This window comes from Carettochelys insculpta, chromosome 2 (genome assembly GCF_033958435.1).
Source record: "Carettochelys insculpta isolate YL-2023 chromosome 2, ASM3395843v1, whole genome shotgun sequence".
NCBI lineage: Eukaryota > Metazoa > Chordata > Testudines > Carettochelyidae > Carettochelys > Carettochelys insculpta.
In genome coordinates, this window is record NC_134138.1 from 234,264,324 (window position 1) to 234,291,228 (window position 26,905).

The 26,905-nt window shown below is 49.7% G+C and overlaps 1 protein-coding gene across 4 annotated transcripts in view; it reads left to right on the top strand.

The window, feature by feature from the left end:
• Nucleotides 1-22,787: 22,787 nt before the first annotated feature.
• Nucleotides 22,788-26,905, top strand: part of CDK6 (cyclin dependent kinase 6) — a 217,821-nt gene continuing 213,703 nt past the window's right edge. For all 4 annotated transcript variants that reach the window (XR_012644062.1, XR_012644060.1, XR_012644061.1 and 1 more), the window contains exons 1-2: nucleotides 22,788-23,190; nucleotides 25,335-25,824. Coding sequence is in view for 1 of the 4 variants with exons in the window: in XM_074984743.1 (XP_074840844.1) it covers nucleotides 25,592-25,824 (233 nt within the window). In the remaining 3 variants the exon portion in view is untranslated. The remainder of the gene's footprint in view (nucleotides 23,191-25,334; nucleotides 25,825-26,905) is intronic.

A 26,905-nucleotide genomic window follows, 5' to 3' on the forward strand; every position in this document is an offset into this window, starting at 1 on the left:
GAGTGTGCCGGTGGTGATTTAAAAGGCCTAGGGCTCTGGCTGCCCCTCCAGCCACAGTTGTGCTCTGTTTGCAGACCGGATGATAACTCATCATTTGTAGCCTATTAGAATATTGCTTAGCACACTAATGCTAATTAGGGTGACAAGATGTCCTGTTTTTAAAGGGAAAGTCCCATGTTTAAGCCATCCTGCAGGTGTCCAGACATCATCTTAAAAAGAGGCAAATTGTCTAGTATCTTCTGTCTCCCTCCATCATTACTTGCAGGTCCTGATGTGAGTGCGATTCCTGCTTGACCGCTGCTCGCCCACGAGTGGAGAGTGGGGTGGCACAGTGGCCAATAAGGGGAGTAGACATGCAAGGCTGTTGGCAGGATGAAGATGCAGTACATGGGGTCAGCCACTCCGCCAACTGACCCACCAGCACAGCTCCCACTGCATGTGGGCTTTCAGACAGCAGAGCTCTACCTGCTGCCCTGTTTCTGGCTGGCACTAGCTGCATGCTATGAGCTGCGTTGGTTGGTTAATGCAGCCAGGCACTAATGCTGCCCATCTATTGGTTCTTTACATGGTCTCCTTCTTGCTGTCTTCTCCCTGCTTTGCCCCTAATGTCCCCCCCAGACCCACTGCTCCTCCATATTCTGCCTGGCAGATCACAGCCTGTGCCCAGAACTGTGCAGAGAACCAGCTCCTAATCAGAGTGCTCAGCTCATCCACAGTCTGGCTGGCAAGCTCATTCCTTCCCCCACTGCCTCTGACTGGGCTGGTGCCCCAGAAAAGTCTAAGACCCTCTGGGTCAGAGGACCTGAGCTGTCCATGTTCCAAAGCCCCACATAGCACTGGGAAGCCTCTCTGCCCCTCAGCTAAGCTCTGGATTGGTGGGGGAGAAGCAGTTTCCAGCCTGTTCATGCCTTGAAGGTGCAGGCCCTACAGCAGCCCCTGAGACAGGGCTTAGATCTGTTCACTCCCACCCCACCCTGCATCCTGCTCCCTGGGAGCACGAGGTTGCTTCATCCCCTAGGCAACCTACCACACTGAGGCACCTCTCTGGCCAGGTTCACTGAAGCCCCCCACCATAGTCAGGTTCCCTGAACCACAGTGCACAAGGTACCCTCACTGCTTAACCTCTTCCTATCTGCACTGTAGCCAGAGGACAGGAGGCAGATGGGTTAAGTTGGTGGCCAGCAGCAGCCTGGAGATGTTAGCTGCCTTCATAAGCAGTGTGGGCAAGAAGGGACAAGCTTCTCCCAGCCACATGGAAGCAGGGCAAGGGGAGAGAACTCGGATATGTGAGATGGGCCAGGTCATCCCTTCCACTTTCTTCTCCTTCACTGTGACTGAAAACAGTTCCCGTCCCATCCCTCCTGCACTATGCCAAAAGGCTGCTGCTGCCCATAGTCTGGTGTGAACCTTGGCAGAAATCTTTGGGGTGGGAAGTAGAAATGTGACCCTGTATGACTTCCCCCGACATGTTGCCTATAGAAGATGCAGTGCCAGATACCAGGGGGGGCAGGTACTTCCTGGGAGGCCTAGACAAGCCTGGAGGGTGGAGAATACCAGGCAGGAAGGGTTAGATTGGTTGGCCACCAGCCCCGACTTTTGTCTGAGAGGTGTAAGAGAGTGCATGTTTGTGTCATTTCTCCTGATGTTTGGGGAAAAGGGGCATGTGTCACTTTTCTCCACGTGAATCCTAATGCGTTGGAGATAAGAAGATAAATAAAAAGACTCCAGCTATGCAGTATTTCTTTATAACAGTCTCAGTCAACTTTTTGTTAATATGAGCATTTGTACAATCGACTACCACTGAACTCACTTGAACAAGACTATTTTTATTAGGTGTCCTGTATTCAGCAAAGAGAAATATGTTCACCCTAATGCTGATTAGCTCCAGTTAACAATGATGGCTGGTGCATGCTTCCTCTGATGTGCATGATACTGACAGCTTGTGCTGCTGAATCACAGTTGCTGTATAGCTGGCAAAATGTAACTATAGTTGCTAGTTTCGTTCCCACGTCTTTGCTATAAATCATTAGATATCACAGTTCCCAGTGCAGAGATCGTCTGTTGCAGCACTGTATCATCTCCATTTCTTTTTGAACAATCCTCAGCGTTGATTTCCTTGGTGGTTGAATGCTCAGCTCATTAGGCCCTCCAGGTCTCATGGGCCGTGTCTACACGTGCCGGCTACTTCAAAGTAGCGGCGCCAACTTCGAAATAGCGCCCGTCACGTGTTGGGCGCTATTTCGAAGTTAACATCGACATAAGGCGGTGAGACGTCGAAGTCGCTGTCCCCATCAGGAGATGGGAATAGCGCCCTACTTCGACATTCAATGTCGAAGTAGGGAATGTGTAGTCGTTGCGCGTCCCGCAACATCGAAATAGCGGGGTCCGCTATGGCGGCCATCAGCTGAGGGGTTGAGAGACGCTGTGCCCAGCCCCTGAGCTCGATGGTCACTGCGTGCAGCGGCCCCTTAAAGCTCCCCGCCCCCTGCCTTCCTGTGCAGGAAGCTGAGAAAGCGTGCAGGCAGCAGCATTGCCACGCGGCTAGCCTGCACGCTCTTCTGCAGCCAGAAAAACCCCCCAGTGCTGCGATGGCTGCCCCCCAGCCCCCTAAGCGCCCCCAGGGCACCTCCCCGCAAGGGGAGCCAGGGCTCGCAGGCTGGCAGCCAGGCAGGGAAGTGGCAGTGGGGCACCTCCTGGACGGAGGCCGAGCTTCGGGACCTGCTGGGGCTCTGGGGTGAGGAGGAGGTGCTCCAGGTAATGGGGAGCAAGAGGTGGAACGCGGATGCGTTCGCTCGGCTGGCCGAGGGCCTGGCCGCCCGGGGTCACCCTGCCCGCACTCCGGATCATGTACGCAGTAAAGTGAAGGAGCTGCGGCAGGGTTACGCCCTGACCCGGGATGCAGCCGGTCGATCTGGGGCCGTCCCCGTCACTTGCCCCTTTTACAGGGAGCTCAGGGCCATCCTGGGCCCCCGGCACACCTCCTCCCCTCCGGCCACTCTTGACACCTCGGCCGACGAGCCCCAGCAGGCCCCAGAGGTGGAGTCCGCCCCGGAGGCAAGCCCTGCACCCCGGGGGCCCCCCCAGGAGCCCACTCCCAGGGCACTGGAGGAGGAGGAGGAGGAGGGGGAGTCCTCCTCCAGCGATGCCGGCCTCCGGATTGCCATCCCATCCCAGAGCTCCAGCAGGGCATCCGCCCACCGGGTGTCCCCCGACCATGGGAGTGGACCATCAGGTATGTACCCCCCTGGTGCACACCCCTGGGGTTGAGGGGCGGGGTAATAGATATGACCAGGGCCCTCCACATGCCCAGATGACCATGGCCCCAAGGACAGCAGTGGCATGTCCCTCAGAAGAGTGCATCAGCCCCTGCCCCCAGCACGACAGTGCCATGCCCCATCCCCGGGGTGGGGGGGAGCAGAACCTCTAGGGTCCCCCGGGGGGAGGGGGTGGGACACCCATCAGCAGCAGCAGCAGCATCTCCCGGGGACGGGGATGGGGAACCAGCAGCAGAGGGGTGGGGGGACAAGGGCCACGGCTCGGGGCCCACACTAACGGCTGTCTCCACTCTTCTTCCCCCCCGTGTTCCGCAGCTGCACCATCGGAAGGACCGGAGAGCGCCAGCGAGGTGTCAGTGGTCCCGGACAGCCCACCGGGGCCATCACTCCAGGCCAGCCCCTTGGCGGAGGGCCGACCAGCCGCACAGTGGGGACGACGGCGGACCCAGCACCACAGCCCGACGGCGACGAACCCCCAGCTGCTGGCCATCCATCATCGGCAGCTGGAGATCACCGAGCAGCGGCTGCGGGTGGAGGAGCGGCGCCTCCAACTCCAGGAGCAGGCGCTGGCCTGGCGCCAGGAGGCATGGGGGGGCCTTTATGTGGACATTCGACCGTATCGCGGACTATCTGGCCCCCCCATGCCGCGCCGGCCGCCACTGCGCCTGCCCTGCCTGCTCCACCTGATGCTCCACCCGCTGCGCCATCTGCCGTCACACCACCACCCGCCACCAAGGGCCCTTCCACTGAGGGGGACCTGGGGCCAGCTGACACCCGCTGGCCATATCTACCGGTCCGCCCGGCCCCCAGCCAGCCCAGCCAGGGCTGAGGCCGAGGCGTGGGTCGCGGCCGCCCACCCCTGGCGCTGGACATTAGGGGGTGTGGGACCCAGCACATGGCCCCCCCCTCCTCCTTTGTATATATTCCCCTCAGTTTAATGTTCTTTTGTAAATAGTTTTTATATCAGACCCCTGTTGTTATGCTGATCCCTGCCCCCCATGTACATAGTTCTCCCCTTCCTTGTCTTCCCCTTTCATCTTATCTTATTTATAATACATATATATAATTTTGATTTTGCCTGTAAATAGATAGTCATGATAATAATAATAAGAGTTCAAAAGATATTTGATTTGACGAACAAATGTCTGCTTTTATTTACAAGAAAAGTGGTGGGGGGTGTGCTCTTGGGTGCTCTGTGGCGTGGGCGTAGGGGCAGGGAGTGTTGTGGAGGATGGGGGGGTGCAGTGGGGGGCCTGCCAGCGTTCACCCCACGGCCTCATCGAACTGGGCCTGCAGGGCCTCCCGGACCCGGGTCCCTTCGGGGTCTACCTGGCGACTGGGGGCAGCGGGTGGCTGCACATCGGCCCTGTCGGCCTCCACAGCCCAGCCCTGAAAGAAGGCCTCCCCCTTGCTCTCCACCAGGTTGTGGAGGGCGCTGCACATGCCCACAATCTGGGGGATGTTGGTGGGCCCCGCATCAAGGCGGGTGAGGAGGCACCTCCAGCGCCCTTTGAGGCGGCCAAATGTGCACTCCACCACCTGGCGCGCGTGGTTCAGGTGCAGGTTGAAGCGCTCCTGGCTGGCTGACAGGTGGCCCGTGTACGGGCGCATGAGCCAGGGCCGGAGGGGGTATGCCGCATCTGCGATGACGCAAAGGGGCATGATGGTGTCCCCAACAGGGATCTCCCGCTGGGGGATGTAGGTCCCCACCTCCAGCTGGCGGCACAGGCCCGAGTTCTGGAATACCCGGGAGTCGTGGGTGCTGCCAGGCCAGCCCACATAAATGTCCAAGAAACGGACCCGGCTGTACACCAAGGCCTGGAGGACCACAGAATGGTAGCCCTTCCTGTTTAAGTAGCATCCTCCACTGTGCTCTGGGGCGCGGATGGGGATATGGGTCCCATCCAGAGCCCCAAAGCAATTGGGGAAGCCCAGGGTGGCAAAGCCCACGATGGCAGCGTCCAGGTCCCCGAGCCTCACGAGCCTGTGGAGGAGCAGGGCATTGATGGCACAGACAACCTGCAGGGGAAGCACATGGGAGAGCACCAATGAGGGGTGTGCAGGGTGTGTGTGGCCCTCCCCTGCCAGGGCCCCCCTCCCCTGCCAGGGCTGCCTCCCCCTCCCCCCATGGGTCCTCTTACCTCCATGAGGACAGCCCTGACGGTGGCCTTGTCGACGCCAAACTGCTGGCCCACAGATCGGTAGCTGTCTGGAGTGGCCAGCTTCCAGACAGTGATGCCGACCCGTTTCTCCACACTGAGGGCACGCCGCATGAAGGTGTCCTGGTGCCTCAGTGCGGGGGTGAGCCACTGTCATAGCTCCAGAAATGTCTGCTGGCTCATGCGAAAGTTCTGGAGCCAGCGTTCGTCGTCCCACTCTCCGAGCACCAGCCGCTCCCACCCGTCGGTGCTGGTGGGGTAGCTCCACAGCCGGCGGCATATTAGGCAGGGGGGGCAGGGTGCTGCAGGGTTGGGGGTTGCGTCCTCCTCTCCTGCAGGCAGGTCCTCCTCTGTGGCAAGGAGGCGCTCAGCTGCCTCCTGCATGGCATGGAGCAGGGCGAGCACTGCTCCTACAGGGGCGGCTGTGTGGACCTCTGGCTGCTGCTGCTGCTGCTGCTGCTGCTGCTGGGGGTCCATGACTGCGTCGCTCGAGGTGTGCGTGCCTATGGCTCTGCAGACCGCGTGCTGTGCAGGCTGCGTGTGTCTGGGAGGGGCCCTTTAAGGGAGAGGCTAGCTGTTGCCCAGGAAATACTAGCCTGCCCTGTGACCCTGTCTGCAGCTGTTCCTGGCACCCTTATTTCGATGTGTGCTACTTTGGCATGTAGACGTTCCCTCGCAGTGCCTATTTCGATGTGGTGCTGCCCAACGTCGACGTTGAACGTCGACAGCACCAGCCCTGGAGGACGTGTAGACGTTATTCATCGAAATAGCCTATTTCGATGTCGCTACATCGAAATAAGCTATTTCGATGTAGCGTGCATGTGTAGACGTAGCCATGGAGACTCAGACCAAGCCGTTTAACCAGAGGAGCCTGAAGTTAAGCTCTTAAATAAGAGGCCTGATTTTTAAAAGTTGGCAATACTGAGCCGCTTCCACTGAAGACTAGGAAACTCCACACCTCCAGGGATTACTTGGCCCCTTGCAGAATTCTGCTCCATAGATTCTATGGTACATTGAACCTGAATTCTTCACCTTTTGACTCTAGTGCTCCTATGCTGTGTCCTGCAGCAAAGTGTTGGGTTTGGGTTTTTTTTTTGTTTTGTTTTGTTTTTTTGTGCTGCCGTGGTGGCAAGTACACTCTCTCTCAATTTCTCTCTCTCTCTCTCCAGCAAGGAAGGAAAGGGAACAAATGTTTGTCATTATCATATTATTGTACAGTATCCAAACAGTGGTGGCTGCCTATCATTAGGCATAAGATGATATGATTCCTGTCCTTGGTAGCTGGGAAACTTATGAGGGACATGCCACAATGGCTACACCTACACTGCCCCTCCCTTTTGGAAGGGGCATGTAAATACAGAGGATCAAAAATGTTACTGAAGTACTGATATGAATATTCAGTGATTCATTTGCATAACAGCAGCCACTCGCCGTGTTAGAAGTGCTGCTTTTGACTGGCCATGTAGATGGGGTTCCTTCGAAAGGACACCCTGCTTTTGAAAGAGCCCTTCTTCCTAATTTGTTTTAGGAGGTTTGCTGATGCTGGAGGTAAATTCCATTGCTGTATAACTAGAGGACCTTTTTAAAGTAAGAAATTTCTGTCAACTGATCCCAGCCTCCTGCCTTATGTTGAAAGCAGCAAAGAAGAGGGTGGAGAATGGGCTCCAACTTTCCAAACAAGGTTCATGGAGAACAAAGGAAACTTTAAAGAGACAATATTCTCTATGGTGCTTCATGGACTTTCGTTTCCTGAACATGATTTGATGGGAGAAGGATCTGCCCCGTGCAGCATATTGAGGGTTTATTTTTTGTTGCTGTTGGCTGCTGCTGTTTGAGGTAGTAAAAAAGTGATGATGGTAATGAGGAGCATTTTGCCTTGCAATAAAATATTTTCAAATACTTAGTTTCTGATAAGCATTATGCTGTAAGTATGGAAAGTACCATGATTGTACAATAAATGTAGGAACACCTGCCATTTATAACTTAACTGCAGTGAGATTTTCTGAGGGGCAGGTGTTAAGGTACTCACAACCGTTAAGAGCTTTCAAGGACTACAACCACATATCCTTTCAAGGAGTGTACAAGCACATATTAAAAGATTTCCTTGAAAGAATACTGGTCCAAATTCTCCTGTCAGATATGCCCATTTAAATCTATAGACCTCAGTGGTTTTATTTAAATTAACTATATTAAAGGTTTGGTTAATGGAATATTATTAGTGTCTTATAATGTCTTTCAGATGAACTGTGTCTCCAAACATTTCACTGCATTTATTAACACAATGCATTCTATGGTAAAAGGGCCCAGTACAACTGCCACTGACTTCAGGGTGAGTTGAATTAGTCTCAAAGCTGCTGCTACGCAGCAGTGTTATTTCAGAATAGGACTTTCAAAAAAGCTATTGCAAAATACCTTTTTTCAAAATAACAGCTGTTACCTCGAAATCACTCAGCTGTGTTGCTGTAGCCTGAATGACCAAAAAAGTGGTATGAAATATAGAAAAATGAATAGATTCTGTCACATATGGTTACAAAATCAGCAACATATGGAGAGAGAAAGTGTGAGGCAGTGGCCTTGGAAGGAGAAAAAGAAAGATGTTTTTAGATGAGATCTGAAGAGGGATGAGACAGAGACAGCTGCAGAGTAGAAGGCTCTTGTACTAACACTGGTAATGCTTGGTGCAGGAATAGTCATACACATTTCTGTTTAAATTGATCTTTTTCCTCTTTTTTCCCTGTGGATTTAAAGTATAGACTGTGCTCAATTTTAACAAGGTTACATGCTTTAGGAAATTTAAAGCAATGCTGATTATACCAATGCTGAAAGTCTCTACAGATTAAAATAAATTTATTTCAATCTCAATCTTTTCAATAAATTGCTAGTGGAATCCTCTGTGACTTCTCAGTGGCATTACCATAAATACACATACAGTAAACTCTTTCGTATCCAGCATTCTATCATCCAGAACTCTCAAATAATAAGCATTTTAACCATAAGTAAATTTTAATTATGTTTTCCATAAATATAGAACAGCAAACATCAATACAAATAAATACAGCAAATACAGTATAGCTACATCTACACTAGAGCAGTCTTCCAAAAGAGAGTGGTTGAAAAACGCCCTTTGAAAGGGAGCGTCTATACACGGGCCAGGGCTGGCGCTGTCGACAAGCGCCATTGAATGGGCCATGCGCCACGTCAAAAGGGGCCACCCTGGATGTTGAAAGAGAACGTCTACACTTACCAGCAGCCTTTTTCGAAAGAAAGGGCCAGGAAACACTGTGAATGGGATTGCAGGGCAGCCAAACCCTTCCGGGGCCGCAGCAAGTTGCTCCTTTAAAGGTGCCCTCCCCAGCACTCTCAGCCTGCACAGCACGAAGACTGCGGAGGTGCCACAAGCCCCGCAGACGCATTGCCGGCAGGAATGGACATGGACCAGCGACACCTGGAAACCCTGCTGGCTGCCACCAGCAGAGAGGGCGCCCTGCTGGCTACAGCACTGATGGCCACCCAGCAACTCCTGGCAGGACCCCCCCAGCCCAAGAGGCAGAAGGGGACACCCCAGACCACTGGGTCCTCCAGGTCCCGCCACGTCCTCCACTGGCTCTGGAGCCACTCCACCAGCTCTGAGTGGTGGGAACAATTGGTCATGGGGCCCTATGTGGGCCACCCTACCCCCACCCAGGAGCTCTTCAATGGCCAGCTCAACCATGCCCACCAGGTGTTTGAGCTCACCTTCAGCCCCTTGAAGGGGTGTCTTCAATGTCCCCCAGGTCAGGGGCACCTGCTGCACACACCACAATATCGTGGAGAGTAAGGGGGAGGCCTTTCTGCAGGGGTGGGCAGTCAAGGCTGGAATGGGCTACATCCAGCCAGTCGCTGCCCCTAGCTGCCAAGCCCACTGGGATACAATCCGCATCTGGGAGGCCCTGCGCTGGTACTTTGACCAGGGCCCCAGTGAGCACCACCCCGGCCACCCCAGTGGGCCTCCTGCACACTGCCCCCCACACCTTTCACACACTCCCCCACCTCCCACATGCTCCCCCAACCTCCCGCACACCGCCCCCTACACCAAGCACACGCTCCCCCCAACCTCCTGCACACCGCCCCCTACACCAAGCACACGCTCCCCCCACCTCCTGCACACCGCCCCCTACACCAAGCACACGCTCCCCCCACCTCCCGCACACCGCCCCCCACACCAAGCACACGCTCCCCCCACCTCCTGCACACCGCCCCCTACACCAAGCACACGCTCCCTCCACCTCCTGCACACCGCCCCCCACACCAAGCACACGCTCCCCCCACCTCCTGCACACCGCCCCCACACCAAGCACACGCTCCCCCAACCTCCTGCACACCGCCCCTACACCAAGCACACGCTCCCCCCACCTCCCACACCCCACACCAAGCACACGCTCCCCCCACCTCCCGCACACCGCCACCCACACTAAGCACATGCTCCCCCCACCTCCTGCACACCACCCCCCACACCAAGCACACGCTCCCCCCACCTCCTGCACACCACCCCCCACACCAAGCACACGCTCCCCCCACCTCCCGCACACCGCCCCCCACACCAAGCACACGCTCCCCCCACCTCCTGCACACCGCCCCCACCTCCCGCATACCGCCCTCACACCAAGCACACACTCCCCCCCACCTCCCGCACACCGCCCCCTACACCAAGCACATGCTCCTCCCACCTCCCGCACACCGCCCCCCACACCAAGCACACACTCCTCCCACCTCTCGCACACTGCCCTCACACCAAGCACACAGCACACATAGGGTTTGGAAAAACAAAACGGTGTAAAGTCAACTGCTAAAATTGTGTGGGTACTACCTATTGCAAAACATAATGGAACGACCAGCTATGTACAGTGGGGGGGACCTAGGTGGCTTGCCTGGTGGACCATCCCTCGGGGGCGGGGTGGAGGGGCATGACCCATGCCAGCCCCAGGTCCCACACCCCTCACCTTGACTGAGGTCCCCACAGGGGCTGGGTGGGTGGAGGGACTACAGGGAGGTAGGGTCAGGGATCAGCCTCGGGCAGGTGGTCCAGGCCAAGAGGGTCCTCTGCCAGGGGACCAGCAGGTAGGGCCACAGCGGGAGGGGCAGCTGGCAGGACGGCAGGAGGGGCAGCTGGCACGGAAGCAGGGGAGGCAGGAGGGAGCAGCTGGGCCAGGAGCTCCCAGTAGGAGGCTGCAATATCCTGGAAGGTGCCCATAAACTCTCCCCAGGCTGCCCCCTCCTCAAACCGTAGCCAGTGCTCGGCCAGCTCCACTTGGCGCCACATGGAGGCGGCAAGGTGGGGGTCCTCCGCTGGCTGCCTCTGGCTCCCCTGCAACCAGACCCATCTTGCACTGGGAGTGGCTCCAGCCAGTCGCTGTCCCTCACCTCTGGGGGGCTGTCTGGGACCACCGAGGGGGCGAGGCTCTCCTGGCCCTTGGATGGTGCAGCTGCAGACATGGGGGAAGAGGAGAACAGGCCATGAGTACCGACCCCTACGCTGTGGCCAATGTCCCCCATCCCCCATGGGCACCAGGTCCCCATCCCCTGTTTCCCGTCTGTGGGTATGGTGGCCCTGTGAGCAGCCCCTTGTGTGGTCCCCCCTCCCCTCCCCCTCCCCATGGGGGCAGGGCGCAGCACTGTCTATGGGAGCGGGTGCTGGCAGGCACTGACGGTTGTGCCACTGTCCCGGGGCCAAGGTCTGGCTGAGTCCTAGTGGGCCAGGGTCTGCTGAGGGCTTGGGGGGCCCCTGGTCATGTATGGTGCCCCCATCCCATGATGTGGGATGAGCGCCCTGTTGGGTACGTACCTAAGGGTCCACCGCCAAGGTCAAGGGATGGCTGTCTGGCATGCCTGACTGGAGGTGCTGGAGGGGAGGTCAGTCACCAGTTCCCCCTCCTCTCTGGACCAGTCCCGTCTGAGACCGGCCCCATCTCCAGCCCTGGTGGTGCGGGACTGGCTGCTGGTCCCAGTTCCCGCTCTTCACCCAGCTGGGGCTCCTCAGACGCAGTGTCCAGGACAGACGGTGGGGAGGAGGTGTCCGGGGGGGCCAGGATGTCCCTCAGCTCCCTGTAATATGCAGGGAGCGGGGGGGGGGGGGCAGCCTCCAACTGGCTGGCCAAGTACTAAGCCCCAGCATAACCCTGCCGCAACTCCTTAACTGTACTCCTGACCTTGTCAGGAGTGTGGGCAGGGTGACCCCAGGTGGTCAGGCCCTTGGTCAGCTGGGTGAAGGTGGACACATTCTGCTGCTTGCTCCCCATCACCCAGAGCTCCTCCTCCTCTGCCAGAGCCCCAGCAGGTCCTGGAGCTCAGCCTCACTCCAGGAAGGGCCATGCTTCTTTCCCTCCTGGCTGGACCCTTGGGAGCCCTAGTTGTACGGGGCGGGGGGGGAGAAGAGGCAGCTGGGGCTCCTTGCATGGCTGGCTGGTGGCCCTTGCAAGCAGGGGGCTGCTTGGGGTCACACTGAGGTGCAGGGGCAGCATGTGTAGCAGCTGCTGCCTGCATGTTCTCAGCTTCCTGCAATGGGGTTTCCTGGTCCGTGCGGCTTTAAGAGCTGCTATGCACATGGACCATAGAGCCCCACAGAGGCTGGGTAGCACATCTCCACCTGACAGCTGATTGCCGCCATGGTGGGCCCCGCTCTTTCGAATGAGCAGGATGTGGAGCATCTACACACTTCCTTTTTTGAAGTAAGATGTCGAAGGAGCGGCCTCTTCCTTTTTTCTGTTTGGAAGAGGGTTTTGATTCTTGAGGCGCCTAACATTGATTTCATCTTTGAAAGAGCACGTGGCCTGTGTAAACGTGCTGTGTGCTACTTCGATGTGGGGCCTGCTCCTTCAGAAGACCAGGCTAGTGTAGACGCGGCTTATAAATTTACAGTATACTACTGTTGTTGGTGACATTTTTGTTTGCTTCTTAATATCTAATCTTGTCTTTCTGTGGTGTTATGCATTGCTAGGTATACCTCTCTCTTAGCCAGAATAGTTGAATATCTGGCAACTTCCCAGTCCTGGGCCTGCCGGATATGAAAGTTTATTGTATATATGTGCCTGTGCATGTACAACTTTATGGATCAAGAATCTTAAGATGAATAATGATTTTGCTTCAATGTGATAAATAACTGTGATATTCGGCACGTATATAGAGACCTGCACAATCTCTCCCATCATTAGATTCGAATATTTTATTACAACCCTTTTAGCAATAGCTAAAATGGGATATACAGAGGTTGTTACTTGGCCACAACGATATAGTCAGTTAGTGGCAGAGCCAGAGCTAAAATCTTGGAGTCTTGGTATTTCATTTTTGTTGTAACTATTAGACAGCTTCCTTTATAGATAAGGAAGGACAAAGAAGATTGGCAGTGCTCTAGTCCTAAAAAAATGAAATGCCAGAATACACTTCCAGATTTAGAAAAGTGAAAAGAACATAAGAACGGCCATACTAGGTCAGACCATAGGTCCATGAAGCCCAGTATCCTGTCTTCCGACAGTGGCTAATGCCAGGTGCCCCAGAGTGAATGAACAGAGCAGGTAATCATCAAGTGATCAGTTCCCTGTCACCCATTTCCAGCCTCTTGCAAACAGATGCTAGGAACACCATCCTTGCCCATCCTGGCAGATAGCCATTGATGGACCTATCCCCCATGAATTTGTCTGGTTCTTTTTTAAATTTACTATAGTCTTGGCCTTCACAACATTCTCCGGCAAGGAGTTCCACAGGTTAACTGTGCATTGTGTGAAAAAATATTTCCTACTATATTCCTATAGCACCAGAAGAACCAGAAAAGCACTGCAATTCCCCCCAGAAAGTGCCAGAACAGCATGACGGCACACAAAAGAAGTGCCAACATGGTGTTACAGAATAATTTGAGCCCTGAATGACAGCCACTATTAGAAAGTTGGCATTTACCAAAAATTACCGTTCAGTATTACCTGAAATCCCACCTTTATTTCCTATTCTTAATTAATTCCTACGCTATGGCATCTGTTGGCAAATTATAGGATTTTAATAACTACTGTACATTGTTTGCTTACAGTACATTTTTTATTGATAATGTACTATAATGTGTCTGAAATAGTAGCTTTCTGGAGCTATTTTACAAGTATCTGTTGATGACTGCCACATCTGAAGCTCAGAGCTGAGTGTTCTAAGACAGGGGCCATAGGGAGACTAAATGTATAAGTAGCCATTTATAATGCATAATTTACTGCTGCCATGCTAGATAACTGTAATTGGTATAAACTCTTCTGGTATGCTGTGGATAATGGAATGCCTTTATAATGAGTTACTGCATGCTCAACATTTGTCTCTTTCAATTTGTTCTCATGCCCTAGACTAGCATTACACTTGCTAAACAGATAAAACATTTCACAGCCTTAAGGGGTATATTGTTCTTATCTCCATGCAAAGGAATTTATGCATGTAATTTGTAGTGATCTTAATGGGAGTTACACATGTAAATCCATGTGTAGTGAGATGAGGCTATGCACCATGGCTATGGATGTACTGACTTGAACTGCTGGCAGTAGTATGCAAATAGATGGTCTCAAAAATGCAAATATGCACTCATTTGCATATTTGCTCACTGGCAGACACTACCACCAGCACAAAAAAAACTGTGTAAACATGATTCTGCTGGCAAAGCCCTATGCCTAGAAAAAAATCAGGCATAAGAGGCTGACGACACACTGGGGCGGGGGGTAGGGAGGGGGCCAGGTTCGCCAGCAGAACCACATTTACACAGCATTTTTTTGTGCTGGCCGCAGTGTCTGCCAGTGAGTGAATATGCAAATGAGCAGCTATTTGCATTTTTGAGACTGCTTATTTGCATGCTGTTGCCAGTGGTTTGGATCAGTGTAGCCATAGCCTGTGAAATGCAGATTAAAGCATTTACATCTGGAAAAGGCACCTGATTCTTGTATACAATGACCATCTTTTTGTTTTGTGCAATGGTCAACAAAAATCCATAGCTGATATTATCAGACATTATTCTGGAAACCAAATCAGAATGCTTTTGCTTGTACACTAAGTGCAATATTCAGCTTCCAAACAATAGCTACCCAAAGTAAGTGAGTTTCTAGTCCACTACCCTGGTGTGGGGAGAGAAAGTATAACTTTGTTCACCACAAAAACAACAAAGGAAGTAAGAAAGTGGAAGAGGGTAAAATAGGATATAGAGCTAGTAGGAAATTTTTACAATAAATAAGTCATCCCAACTGCCTTGGAAGAAATATAGATGAAAACTAGGGTCTACTATGGAGGCAATCATCCTTTTAATGTTCTAAGATACTATTAGAATGCGTAGGAGATATATACTTAGATTTAGGGGTGTCTTTGAGGGAAATAATAGTGGTTCTCCCAGGGTCTGCTCCCCAACCAAGCTCTTCTCAATTGGGGTACCAAATTGAACCTGTAGTCACAGATTTTCATACAATAGCCATCCTTACACTTTCTCCCATGTTTTGAACAGTGGCAAGGCAATTAATATGGGTTCATAAAAGTTGGCCTCCAAGTCAATGAATAGGTATGGCCCACATTTCAGAGCTATGGCATCAAGGTCTCTGTAAACTCAGATAGACATCACTGCATTGGTAACAGCTGATTCACAAGCTGAAATTTATCCTCACTGTCACACAAGCTTACACCATGTAGGCATAAGATGGGAGACCCCCAGGAAATATATATATATATATTGATTCTTACATATATATTTATCAAACTGCTGCAAACTGGTCCAGCTCATTCCCTTCTTATTCAAAGTTACCTACGTGGCATGCAACATTAAACTGATTTCATTAAATCATGGGGTATTTTTTACAGATACCCAAAAGGCAGTATGATTGTAACTTTAGATGCTCTAGTGAGAAAGCACTTCTATATTAAACTTTGTCCTTTTCTACAGCACCTCCACGAGTCTCTGCTTCTGACACAGAGTTCAGAAGCAATATGCATTCCTTCCTTAATGCTAACCTAAAATAAATTCTGTTCTTCAGAGTAAAGACTTCTTGTATTACGATTAAATATTAATTTCTTTACCTTTTATAAGAATCAATTTATTATGTGGCAAGTATAATATTTATGATGTCCTTACTTATTCAGTTTTTCACTTTAATATGGTGGGGGTTGTATATGATGGCATCGGTAAGTATATTTTTGTCACTTACTGACACTAATGAGGCTTTTTCAATGATGATTTTGTCATGTATTCATGCACCTTTCACAATTAATTGTGCCCACATGAGGGCAGTAGACAGCAAAGGGGGGCCACAGTCAGGCTGGCTGATATGACTTTACTGCAATTTTTTAGTTGCTTCTTATAATCTTACCCTGTAATGTACTGGCTTTTTCACGTTTTAGTCATATAAAAATAAACTGAATTTTGGCCCTCTTGAGCTATTATTATGAATGTATATTCCCTAAAACTGTTGATATGGAATAAAGCTTATAAAGAGATACACAGTAGTTTATTGTCTATATGTATGCAGCTGTCCTCATTAAGCTCTTGATATTTATTATTTGAAAGTCGTTAGCTTTACTAGTATGTTGCAAAGATTCTGTCCAAGTATTTTTCTTAAATACACAAAATAACTTATAAATGGCAAATTTCAATTTTTTAAAAAATTCCAGCTATTATATGTGCCTACATAATGCTATTGTCTTTGTAATAAAATGATTGTCTTTGTAGTATGAAATACCTGTAAAACAGTGGTGACTAAGTGCTGTATAATAAAATTTTACTTTAATAGGAATAATTAAATATTGGATATTATTTACTCTGTCTAGATACAGGAAAAAATTCACCAACCAATAAAGTGCTGTTGCTTCTGGGTTTTGAGGTACAGCTGTTCAGCAGCCCATAGGAACACAACACAACTGATTTCTCTTTTTCTGACTTTCACGTGTTTACCATAATTTGAACAAAATTGTTTTTACTCCATTGATTTTTATTTATGACCTGATACCAGATACTGTGCCTGATTCTGTCCCCAGCGCATTTAATGGCCAAGCACTTGTTGATTTCATCAAGGTAGGATTATATTCTGAATATTATCTCCTCTACTTGTTTTTCTTGCTAATCTTGTACACAGTGATAAATAAATTGTTCTGGTCTTATAGAGCAGAAACCTTTATGTGATTCTGGCTAGACACAAGCCCATAGAGTGCAGTCCCACTCTGAAAAGTGACTCTTTAAAAAGGGCATTGGAATCTCCATATTGATAGCTGTCAGATCAAATCTGTTCAATTTATAAGGAAAATCCAAAATGGACTTACTGACTGGCAGCCCTGCAAATTCAACCTGGAATCTGAGTTGAAGATAGGTTCCATCTCATTTTCACATTGGAAAAAAAAAAAAAAAAGCTTCAGCAACTGGAATTTAGTTGACTATTCTGTTGGTCATTCATGAGCTAGAATACACTCCTGTGCCTTCTTGTGTAGTTGTATTTACTCTGCAGATCCAATAGGAGTAAAAAATAGTGAAAACTTACCTTCATCAGTAAAGTCGGCTAATATGGTTGTATAAACAAGGATCAGATCTGTTGAGTAAGGTACCATTTTTATAGCACATTTTTCAGAACAGAACTGCCCTTAAATAAAAAGGCTTACTTTTCATAATACCGCTGCATGTCCAATATGTTTAGGAAGCTGCATGTACAAATGAAATGGAGATTTTTCCTGGAAGAGTTCTCGTCTGTAAGTCCAAACATATGACTTGTTTTATAAGGTCAGTGGCATCTTACATGCACATCTATCAGAAGCAGATATACAGATCTGTAAAAGGAGGAAAGGGAATAAAAAGGGGGGGGAGGAATCTTATCCATGACATTCACTAGTAATGAGCAGTGAAGAATGATGACACATCAGACAGTGATAATTACAAGATAAGAGAGACCTTTAAAATCTTAAGAAAAGTGGATAAAATATGTGTCATTTTGTGATATTTGCAGCATGTTTGGCTTTCAAAATCATGGTCTAGTGTAGAGGTCAGCAACCTCCAACACATGTACCAAGAGTGGCAGAGTGGCACATGAGCCAATTTTATTGGCACGTGAGGCAAGAACTCAGCCCCGCACCTCCTTCCCCAACTTGGAAAGGTTGCTGACCCCTAGTCTAGTGGATAGGGCATGGGACCTGGAGTCAGGAGACCTGGATTTTCTTCCAAGTTCTGTCACTGATCTACTGTTTGACCTTGGGCAAGTCTCTTCACACTACTGCCTCTTTCCCTTCCTATCTTTTGTCTGTCTTACCTGTTTAGATTGTGCACTCTTTAACACAGAGTTTGTCTCTTGTTATATACTAGCTTAGTTGGGACCTGCAGGTGATACAAAATACAAGTAACAATAAGTTATTCTTTCAGAGAGAAGCATCCAATTATATTTGAATCATCCTTAACAAACTACAGGAGGTACATAATAAACAATGAAAAAACATATCTTTCTAAAGCAAGTAAGGTCTCCAGATCTCATCTTAAAAAGAGGACAAGCAGGTTATAAATAATATATGTGGGCAAATGCATTCATAAAAAATTCAGATTACTAGAGCAAGCATTCAGGCATGGTCTTATTTGTAAATGTGCTTTTTCACATAGTATATTTCCTGGCAGTGCTTTGATTTGTGATTACTCAAACATATACAAGCAAATATGGAAAAATATCTATGCATTGAAAGGCATTCTGTCATATTGTGGTTCTTTGTGGTAGAGAAAAAAAGCAAAAAACAATAGACCCACAGAAGAGTTTACTTCTGCCATAATTATCAACAACAAACAGAGGCATTGCTTGAAAGAAAAATAAACTAAACACAATTATTCTGTAATTGGTTTAAGATACCTTAATCATTGCCTACTATACAGTGGTTACATACATTTTACATAGATACGAACACTACTTCATTATTACATGTGAACTAATTAAAACATTCTGTGGATGTTTTTTATACGCAAGTGTGTCTTTTCTGGATCCGAGGGATTTTGTGTTCTGGTTCAATTATTAGGACTGTGTATACTGATCATATAATCATGGTCAATAATTTAATACTTATTCCAAATCTGGTACACTTTGTCCCAAAACCCCCACGCATTTTTTCTTAACTGCTACACTTTATTGAAAAGTGGCTTTAAAGTGTTTGCTGTTTGTTTAACAATTTCCAATACAAATGTATAATGCAGTAACTATTAAATTAAGAATTTATTACATGAATTCAATATTATCTATGATAGATAACGCACTGATTTTAGGGGATATCTGGGTATGTAATAATTTTAAACAGGAGGTGTTTTATTTACAAAGCCTCTTTTCACTTGTTAAAGGTTATTTTGCTCATGATTTTGCAGTTTATGCTCATATATTATGAAATCTGACTACCAGAAGTTTCTACAAGTAAACTATCTGTTATTCCAGGTCAATTGATTTGTGACTACTCTAGCAAAATAACAGTTTCTCAGCTATGTAAGGGATTTTCTAAATAGGAATACCTAAATAAATGGTTAAAACAATATTGTATCAGCTAAAATAGAAGATGCAGGCTAAACAAAGAAAAATCAGCATGAGAACAGTATACACAAAGAGCATTATCCTCCAAAACTCTCTATTCAAATATGTACTTTTGAAGTGTAAGTTTCACTCTGATTTGAATGAGGACTTCTTGTAACACCAAACTCTGGAATCCCCAACAAAACTTTTGCTGTTCCCTGAAACAGTTAAAACACTAAGCAAATCAATATGGCTTTCTTTCTGAGAGTCTTAAACTATTCATAGCACTTCTGTGGAACTTAATGATGCCAGATTATTCAAATAAACTGCTGTAAGAGCATGTTAATTCCAGTAATTATTTGTCACTTATTGTCACACCATCATCCTATTCATTGCTTCCAGCAAAATCTTAGAGACCTCATTTATGAATGTGTTTTGTAGTCACTAAAGCAGCACACATGATTTTGACATCTTAGTTTGAAAGTGATTTAATTATATTGCCATTTATATTGATTTTAAAGAAAATACAGGAAAATTGCCCTCATTGAAATATCTTTCCATGTAAATTGGTTCCTTTTATTAGTGTTAGGAGCAAAACAGAATTCAGAAATAGGATTTTATAAAGAAAATATTGATGGATTAAAAGGCAAGTGAGATGTGGAGAAATCTTTCTTTTTTTCTCTCTTTCCTACCTTTTTAGGAGCACCACTAAGAACTAATTTTTCAGTACAACAAATTTTTTTAATAATTTGTGTAGAATTAGAAACTACTCTCTTTGAATTTATTTCTTAGTAGCAATATGTAAAGCACTTCCCAAAAATGGATGTAGATTTTTAAGATAAAGATTAATGAAGAGATTTTAAACTAAAACTGGAATATGAAATACATAGTTATCTCAGTTGCAAAGTTTCCTGATTTTTAAGAGACACAATTAAAATACATCTGTAACTGTTTGAAATAAAAAACACTGAAGTGTAAAATGTTTCATGAAAGAGACAGCAGAAATATTTTCAAAAGCACAAAACTAAATGGGATTATTTTTATATCTGGCAATACATTCAATTTTGCTGCCTTATAATCTTTCCACAAAGCATGTTATATTAAACTACGATCTATAACTTCATAATTTATTTAAGATTTAAACAATCAAATAATTTTACAAATTTGGCCAAGCAGTTAGTTGCTTTCTGTTCTGCGACTTATTTTGTAGTATCATCCAGTTTTACTTGACTCCTTATATCAAAGTATATTTTGAAATTCTGTCAGAAATCACTTAATTTTTAGGTACCAAAAAACTATTTTTAGCTCACTTTAGAGATGTGTCTGAATAATGCGAAGGCTGCACAGCAGATTCAATGTAATTCAAGTAACAGGCCTTACAAGTGGAAACACACACACACACACAACATTAAAAATTCCCTGTAGCACTTTTAAAACTCTCTTAAACATTCCTAAAATCCTGTAAAGCCAAGTACAATGTAGTAAATTCATAACTGTGTAGTATGGCATAGAAGGTTTATTAGCATCTATTTAGTAGAATGAGTAGCATAAATTATTCATGGCTTCACCCCCATTAGTATTGGACCATCACAAATTCATGCAGACAAAAAATTATACTCCACTGAACAATCATATATATTCTCTAATCAATCTTTATGGAGAGAAGGCTTTGAGGATGGGTTTTGTGGTGTGCAAAAACTTACTAATGTTTAAATTTTAAAGCTGCAAACTTGAACACAAAGTTTGCAAATGGAAATGGAAAACATAAGGGCTTAATTGCAATGTTATCCCTCCCATAGTGCATATGCTGAATATGAAGTTGTACCTGTCACTGATTCAATGCCTCTCACAGGCAGGCTACATCAATTGGGTTCCAGGAAAGACCCAACTGGAATTCAAAGCTACTTTTTCCATGTGGAATCCTCTAAGTAGGGCAAGAAGCAAATACTGGTGCTTGCCCTTCCTCAAAAGCCTATACTGTTGCACTCAGAGATGTAGTTTATGCCCTATGTATATGAACCTGGTCCAAGGTTGTTGAAGTAGGGGGAAAAGATAAGACTGCTACAGTTCAAAATCTCTTGACATTAAAAAGTTATGGCAACAAGCCAAGGCAATGTGCATATAGAGGTGCTATTATATCAATGTTTGTGTGTAGATTTTTTAGAAAGAAAATAATATACATGTATTTGAATTTTATTTAGACTATCTTATTTATATATAAAGTTTTGACATTTCTAACTAACTTTTTGGGTATATATTTTTCTAACAATTTTGTCCCTTGCTTTATCAAGCTTAACATTAATTAAACAAACACATTTGGGGAAATTTCTGTTTTTATTAATCAAATTAAGTAAAGTAGGACTACAAAGTAGGTTCCTGTAAAACTTGCAATGTATGCCTGGACTTCTGCAAACCCAAGTGCACAGCACATAAAACTTTATTTGTTGAAGAGTCCCAGTTCTTTGGTACAAAATTCCATTTCTCCTTCCAAAGAAAGGCAAGGGTGTCTTATGCTCAATTTTTTTCTCAGTAGCCCCAGTCCAAGTGATGCTTTTAAACTGTTCAGAAACAGGACTGAAGTTTATCTGTCCTAGTTTTTGGAGTGAATGATAGAACCAGTACCCTCTACATTGGTTTCAGCTGACAGCTGAGAGAACATGTGAAGTTCCTTTGGAAAAAAAATGTGTGAATGTTCTTCAGTACTGAAGTCTTTTAATTACATAATATTATGTACATAACACCACAGGTGCTGAGTTTCAGGACATAAGAGGCATCAGCAGAAAGAAATGTATATGATGTAAAAACTTCAGCACAGGGTGACTTCTGGACTATCTCCATGAATTGATTTATGCTTTGTACCCCTTTTCTCCCTTCCAGCTAGCCCTTCTGCTACCTCCAAATATAAGTGGGTGATTTTGGGTCACAGCTAGTTTAAGGCCACATGAACTGATTCTCATTAGTTTCTGAATCCCGTACTTGTCCTGGAAATCCTGAGAAGAATTTGGTGGAATGGATCAGCTGGGAGGGGAAGAAGGATCAAGAAGAATTCCAGATGTGTTTTCCCATACCGAGAGAATAGTTTGGCATCTGTTTTGTTCATTCTTCTGCAGTAGCTTCCAATAGTTGTAGGAATCAACTTTGCACAAAGCGTTTCCTGCAGCAGTAAACTGTCCTTTCCCATCTCACTGTAAGCCCTTTGGGGCAGGGACTCCTCTTTGTATTTGTCTCCTCAAAGTGAAACACAGGGTGATTGCCTAGCATATAATAAAGCCCGGACCGTCCCTCCTCTGAGATCTGCGAATGAAAAGTTCTCAAAGCCTAAGCAGTAATACTTATTATTGGGTGTTCTCCACCGCTCTTGCAGCTGGAGTCCTTACTCTGAATCAGGCCTTCGGGGGCTCCTGCAACATAAATAATTATAATTGTGCATCTAAAGCCCCCAGCACAAGAGTGCCCCAGTTATGACCGGGGGTCCTCCGGCGCTGCCTGAGCGCAAACAAGAATCGTCCTCAGGTTTCTGCTCCCTAATGATGTCTCTCTCTTTGCCCCCCGGGGTGCGTGCCTCTGGCAGTCGCGCTAGCGGCGACCCTTGCGGTATGCGGCTGCCTTTGGCAGAGGCACATGAAGGATTTCATTGAGTGCGAAGACAGAGAGCAGAGACAGAAAGCAGAAGGAGGCGGCTGCAGCCTTTGTAGTCGGGGAGGAATGCGGAAATGTTAAAGCACTATGTCAAACTTTTTTTGAAACGGGGTCAAGTCACATTCAGCCAGCGTGGGAAAGCAAGGGGGGAGAACGTGGAAGGGGGGCGGCGAGCGGCGCTGCAGCCGCTGTTCTCAGAGCGAGCAGGAGCCGAGCGGGGCCGGGCTGGGAAGCAGCGGCCGGAGCCCCGCGCACGGGGGAGCTGCGTGCCGCGGGCAGGACTTTGATCGCTGCAGCCGGGCCAGCGCGGGACGCGGCGAGGCCGCGGCCGGGGGAGTTAAAGCTCCCCGGGCAGGAAGGCGCTGCCAGGCTGCGGCAGGAGGATGCGAGCTGAGGGCAGCGGCAGCCGCAGCAGCAGCAGCAGAGCCGAGGGGGAGCAGCTGCCGCCGCCGCTACCTGTGTGGCCTGGGCTGGCGCGGCGGAGACCCGCCGGGGGCATCACCATGTGAATGTGCCCGGCCCGGCCCGGCTCGGGGGAAGCGGATGGGAGGTTGGCCTGCGGCACGGGTGTCCTCCCAGCCCCCGCGGGACGGGCTCCGGGGCTGGAGCGGCCATCGGGCGGCGCAGCAGGTAACCGGGAAGGGGCCATGTGCTTCTCCGGCCCCGCGCCCGGCGGCTGGCTGCGGGTGGGCGGCGGAGGGGCGTCTCCGCCTCGGACTGGGGCTCGGGGGGCGCCCCGCGTGGGGGGAAGGGACGCGCCGGGCGCGAGGCTGCGCGGGGTGCGAGGTTTCGGGCCCCCCCCCCCAGCTCTGGGCGGAGGAGGGGCCCCGCCGCCGGCCGCCTCTGGGGAACCCCCTTTGCGCGCAACTCTAGGCGGGTGCCTTTGTCCTGCCCCGCACCCCGCCAGGCGCTCCCCGGCAGTGCGAGCGGGCGGCCGCCTGGCGTTGCTTTCCGGAGGGTGATTCTCCATCCCCGGGGTTGGGGGACCCCGCGCGCTGTCATGGTGGGCGGCTGCTCGGGGTCCCCGCGGGCAGTCCGGGGGGTGAGGGGCTAGGGGGGTCCCCCCCTCGGGCAGTGGTGGGGCTGGGGCGGTGAGGGGGGTCCCCCCCGGACAGTGGTGGGGCTGGGGCGGTGAGGGGGGCCCCCCGGCAGTGGTGGGGCGGTGACGGGGTCCCCCCCCCGGGCAGTGGTGGGGCGGTGACGGGGTCCCCCCCCGGACAGTGGTGGGGCGGTGAGGGGGGGTCCCCCCGGGCAGTGGTGGGGCTGGGGCGGTGAGGGGGGCCCCCCGGCAGTGGTGGGGCGGTGACGGGGTCCCCCCCCGGGCAGTGGTGGGGCTGGGGCGGTGAGGGGGCTGCCCCCCGGACAGTGGTGGGGCGGTGAGGGGGCTGCCCCCCGCGCCGCGCACGCTGCAGTAACTATCCAGGGGCGCCGCGCTCCGCGGTGCAGCAGCCGGGCCCGGCCGGCGCGCGGAGCCAGAGCTGCCCCTCGAGGCCCGCCCCGCCCCCCCGCCCCCCCGACCTCACACGCGCGCGCCGTGGGAGGCTCGGGGCAGCCCGGCCGCTCTGCTCCTCCCGCGGCACGCAGGGGCCTGGCCGCGCCTCACCTTCCGCCCCCGCCTGCCAGGCGGCCGCGGTTCCCTGCGCAGGGCGCCCCTCGGCGAGAGCCGCGTGCTAGCCGGGGCATTGCCGCTGCACTGCGGGGGCTCACCTGCTGCCCCTCCCCCTGCGCGCCTTCCTCACTGACCTGCTGCCCCGCGCACCCTGCACCGACCTGTTACCCTCTATCCTCCCCCACCCCCCGCTGACCTGTTCCCCCCATGCACTCTGCACCTCTCTCTGACCTGTTACCCTCTATCCTCCCCCACCCCCCGCTGACCTGTTCCCCCCATGCACTCTGCACCTCTCTCTGACCTGTTACCCTCTATCCTCCCCCAACCCTCCACCAACCTGTTAACCCCTACCCTCCCCCACGCAGTCCCCCACCACCCATTGACCTGTAACCCCCATGCTACCTGCACCCACACCGACCTGTTCCCCCCACCCCTTCACTGACCTGTTACCATTTCTAACTGACCTTTTACCCCCTGCACTCTTCTGACCTCCTTACTGACTTGCTACCCCTTCCCCTACCCTCCTTCCTGTCATTGACTTGTTACCCCCTCCCCTGCACTCATCAATCCATCACTGACCTGCTGTCCCTTTCAGTATTCTCCCTGTTCCCCCAGCATCACTGAGCTGGTACTCTCCCCACTCCTATCCATGGCCTGCCACCTTTTTCCCTGGATTCTTGCCCTGAATCGCCCCACACTGGGACTCTATCCCCTCTGCCAGGACTCTGCCCTTGTCATCACTGAGCTGCCACCTTTTGTAGGATGCTGCGCACCCAACCCACATCTCCAACTCTGAGCTGATCCCCTCTGCCCTGCCTCCCCCTATCCAGCACTGAGCTAGTATCCACCCTTTTTCTTGGCATGGGCATGCTACCCCTCCTCACCCTATGTAGTACTGTGCCAGCCCTGTAACCACACAGTGCTGTTCACACCTTACAATCCTACAGCATTACACTTGCCCCCATCAACTGCATCATATTATTTCCAGCATACATTCATGTAATCAAATAATGTCTGTTAGTCCCTTTTTTTTCAGTTACAAAGCCATATGAGGTAAGTGAATGCAAGATGCAGCCATTGTATGTGGTGTACAGGGAGAAATGATGCTGGAGAGAAGACAACCCCAGCACTAATGAACTCCTCATGTTTGGTTTTTGTCCCTTAGATCTAACTGGCTTTACACAGACAATGATCCCAAAGACTATATCATAATTCCTGGTGACTGAGAAATAAGGCACTTTGGGGACTACTGAAGCAGAACAAGGAAGCAGAGGTGCCTGCTCCTCAAGCAGTGGCAGCTCTGCAGGCCCTGTGTGTGTGTGGTGCATTTTCAGCAGTAACGGAGTACTAGTTTTCAGGAAGCAGGCAGCTGAACAGCAGGGCCTAAGACACTTCAAAGACTAGAGAAGAAGCAGCACCAGCATGGATAAAGACAGCATGAGCCTGGCTGACCAGCAGTATGAATGCGTGGCTGAGATTGGCGAAGGAGCCTATGGGAAGGTGTTCAAGGCCCGAGACTTGAAGAATGGAGGTCGTTTTGTAGCCTTGAAGCGAGTGCGGGTGCAGACAAGCGAGGAGGGAATGCCACTCTCCACTATCCGTGAGGTGGCTGTATTGAGGCACTTGGAGACCTTTGAGCATCCCAATGTGGTCAGGTGAGACTCCGTAGTGGGACCCATGGTCAACTGGGATCAAGTTTTGGTACATGGTACCAGGGTGGACTGGACACCAGTTTGAGTATATGGATGGAATGCCCATTATATTGATACGTAGGATGCTGGAGGGAGGTTTTGGTAGACAAGCATGTTGCCTATCTTGATCTCACCTCATCCTTTTGCTCTGCCTCCCACAGACTTACGCTCATTTCCAGAGGCATAGGTGTATGACGTAAGTGTTTGAGTAGATGGGCAGGAAACCATATATACCCTTTAATCTCCACAGGCACAAGAAGAAGGAATGAAAAAGAGAAAACTTCTTATGTCTTGGGTATCTACTCTGCCCAACACAGCTGATTTTTGGCAGCCTTATTCATTATGAGAGTGACAGTGGATAACGTAAGGTTCTCACCAGCTTTAGACGAGGAGTGGGAAGTTGTTGAGTTCTTGTTCAGCATGAGCTGGAGAAGTGACCACTTTGGTCTGCATTCAGAGGTGCTTGTAGCAACAGATACAGACAAGTTCACCAACGGGGGCGGAAGAAGGTGAGGAAAGGGGGCAGCTGCCCTGGGGCCTGCTGTTACAAGAGGGTCCCAGAGCTCCCAGCTGCTGCTGCTTTAGTGCTGGCAGCCAGAGCCCCAGGTCATTTTAATTCGTGCCAAAGTGGTGTGCTGCACGTGCCAGGCAGCCCTGGTGGGTGTGGGGGTGCATGCTACGGTCTTGGGAGCACTGAGGGCTGGCAGTCCCCAGGCCCGTCCCTTCCAACTGAGGCCCCACCCCTTCTTGGGAATACAGCAGGCCCTCCTACATTCCCCAGGGGCCCAGCGAGGCTGTCAGCCCTGCTGGATACAGAAATACAATAGCAAGTCTTATTTCTGAAGTGCCAAGACAAGTACAAGGATTTCCATGTTGTGATCAGGGATTCTAAATACCCAAGGCTAAAGTTTTGGAACAAAGGCTCCTTCTGTTACAGGCCTTTATATTTTTACATATTCAACATTGTAGTTATATAATGTATAGGTCAGGTTAGAATGGCTTATTAATCCTTGCAGATTGTGCCCAGAGATTCTGGAAAACTTGG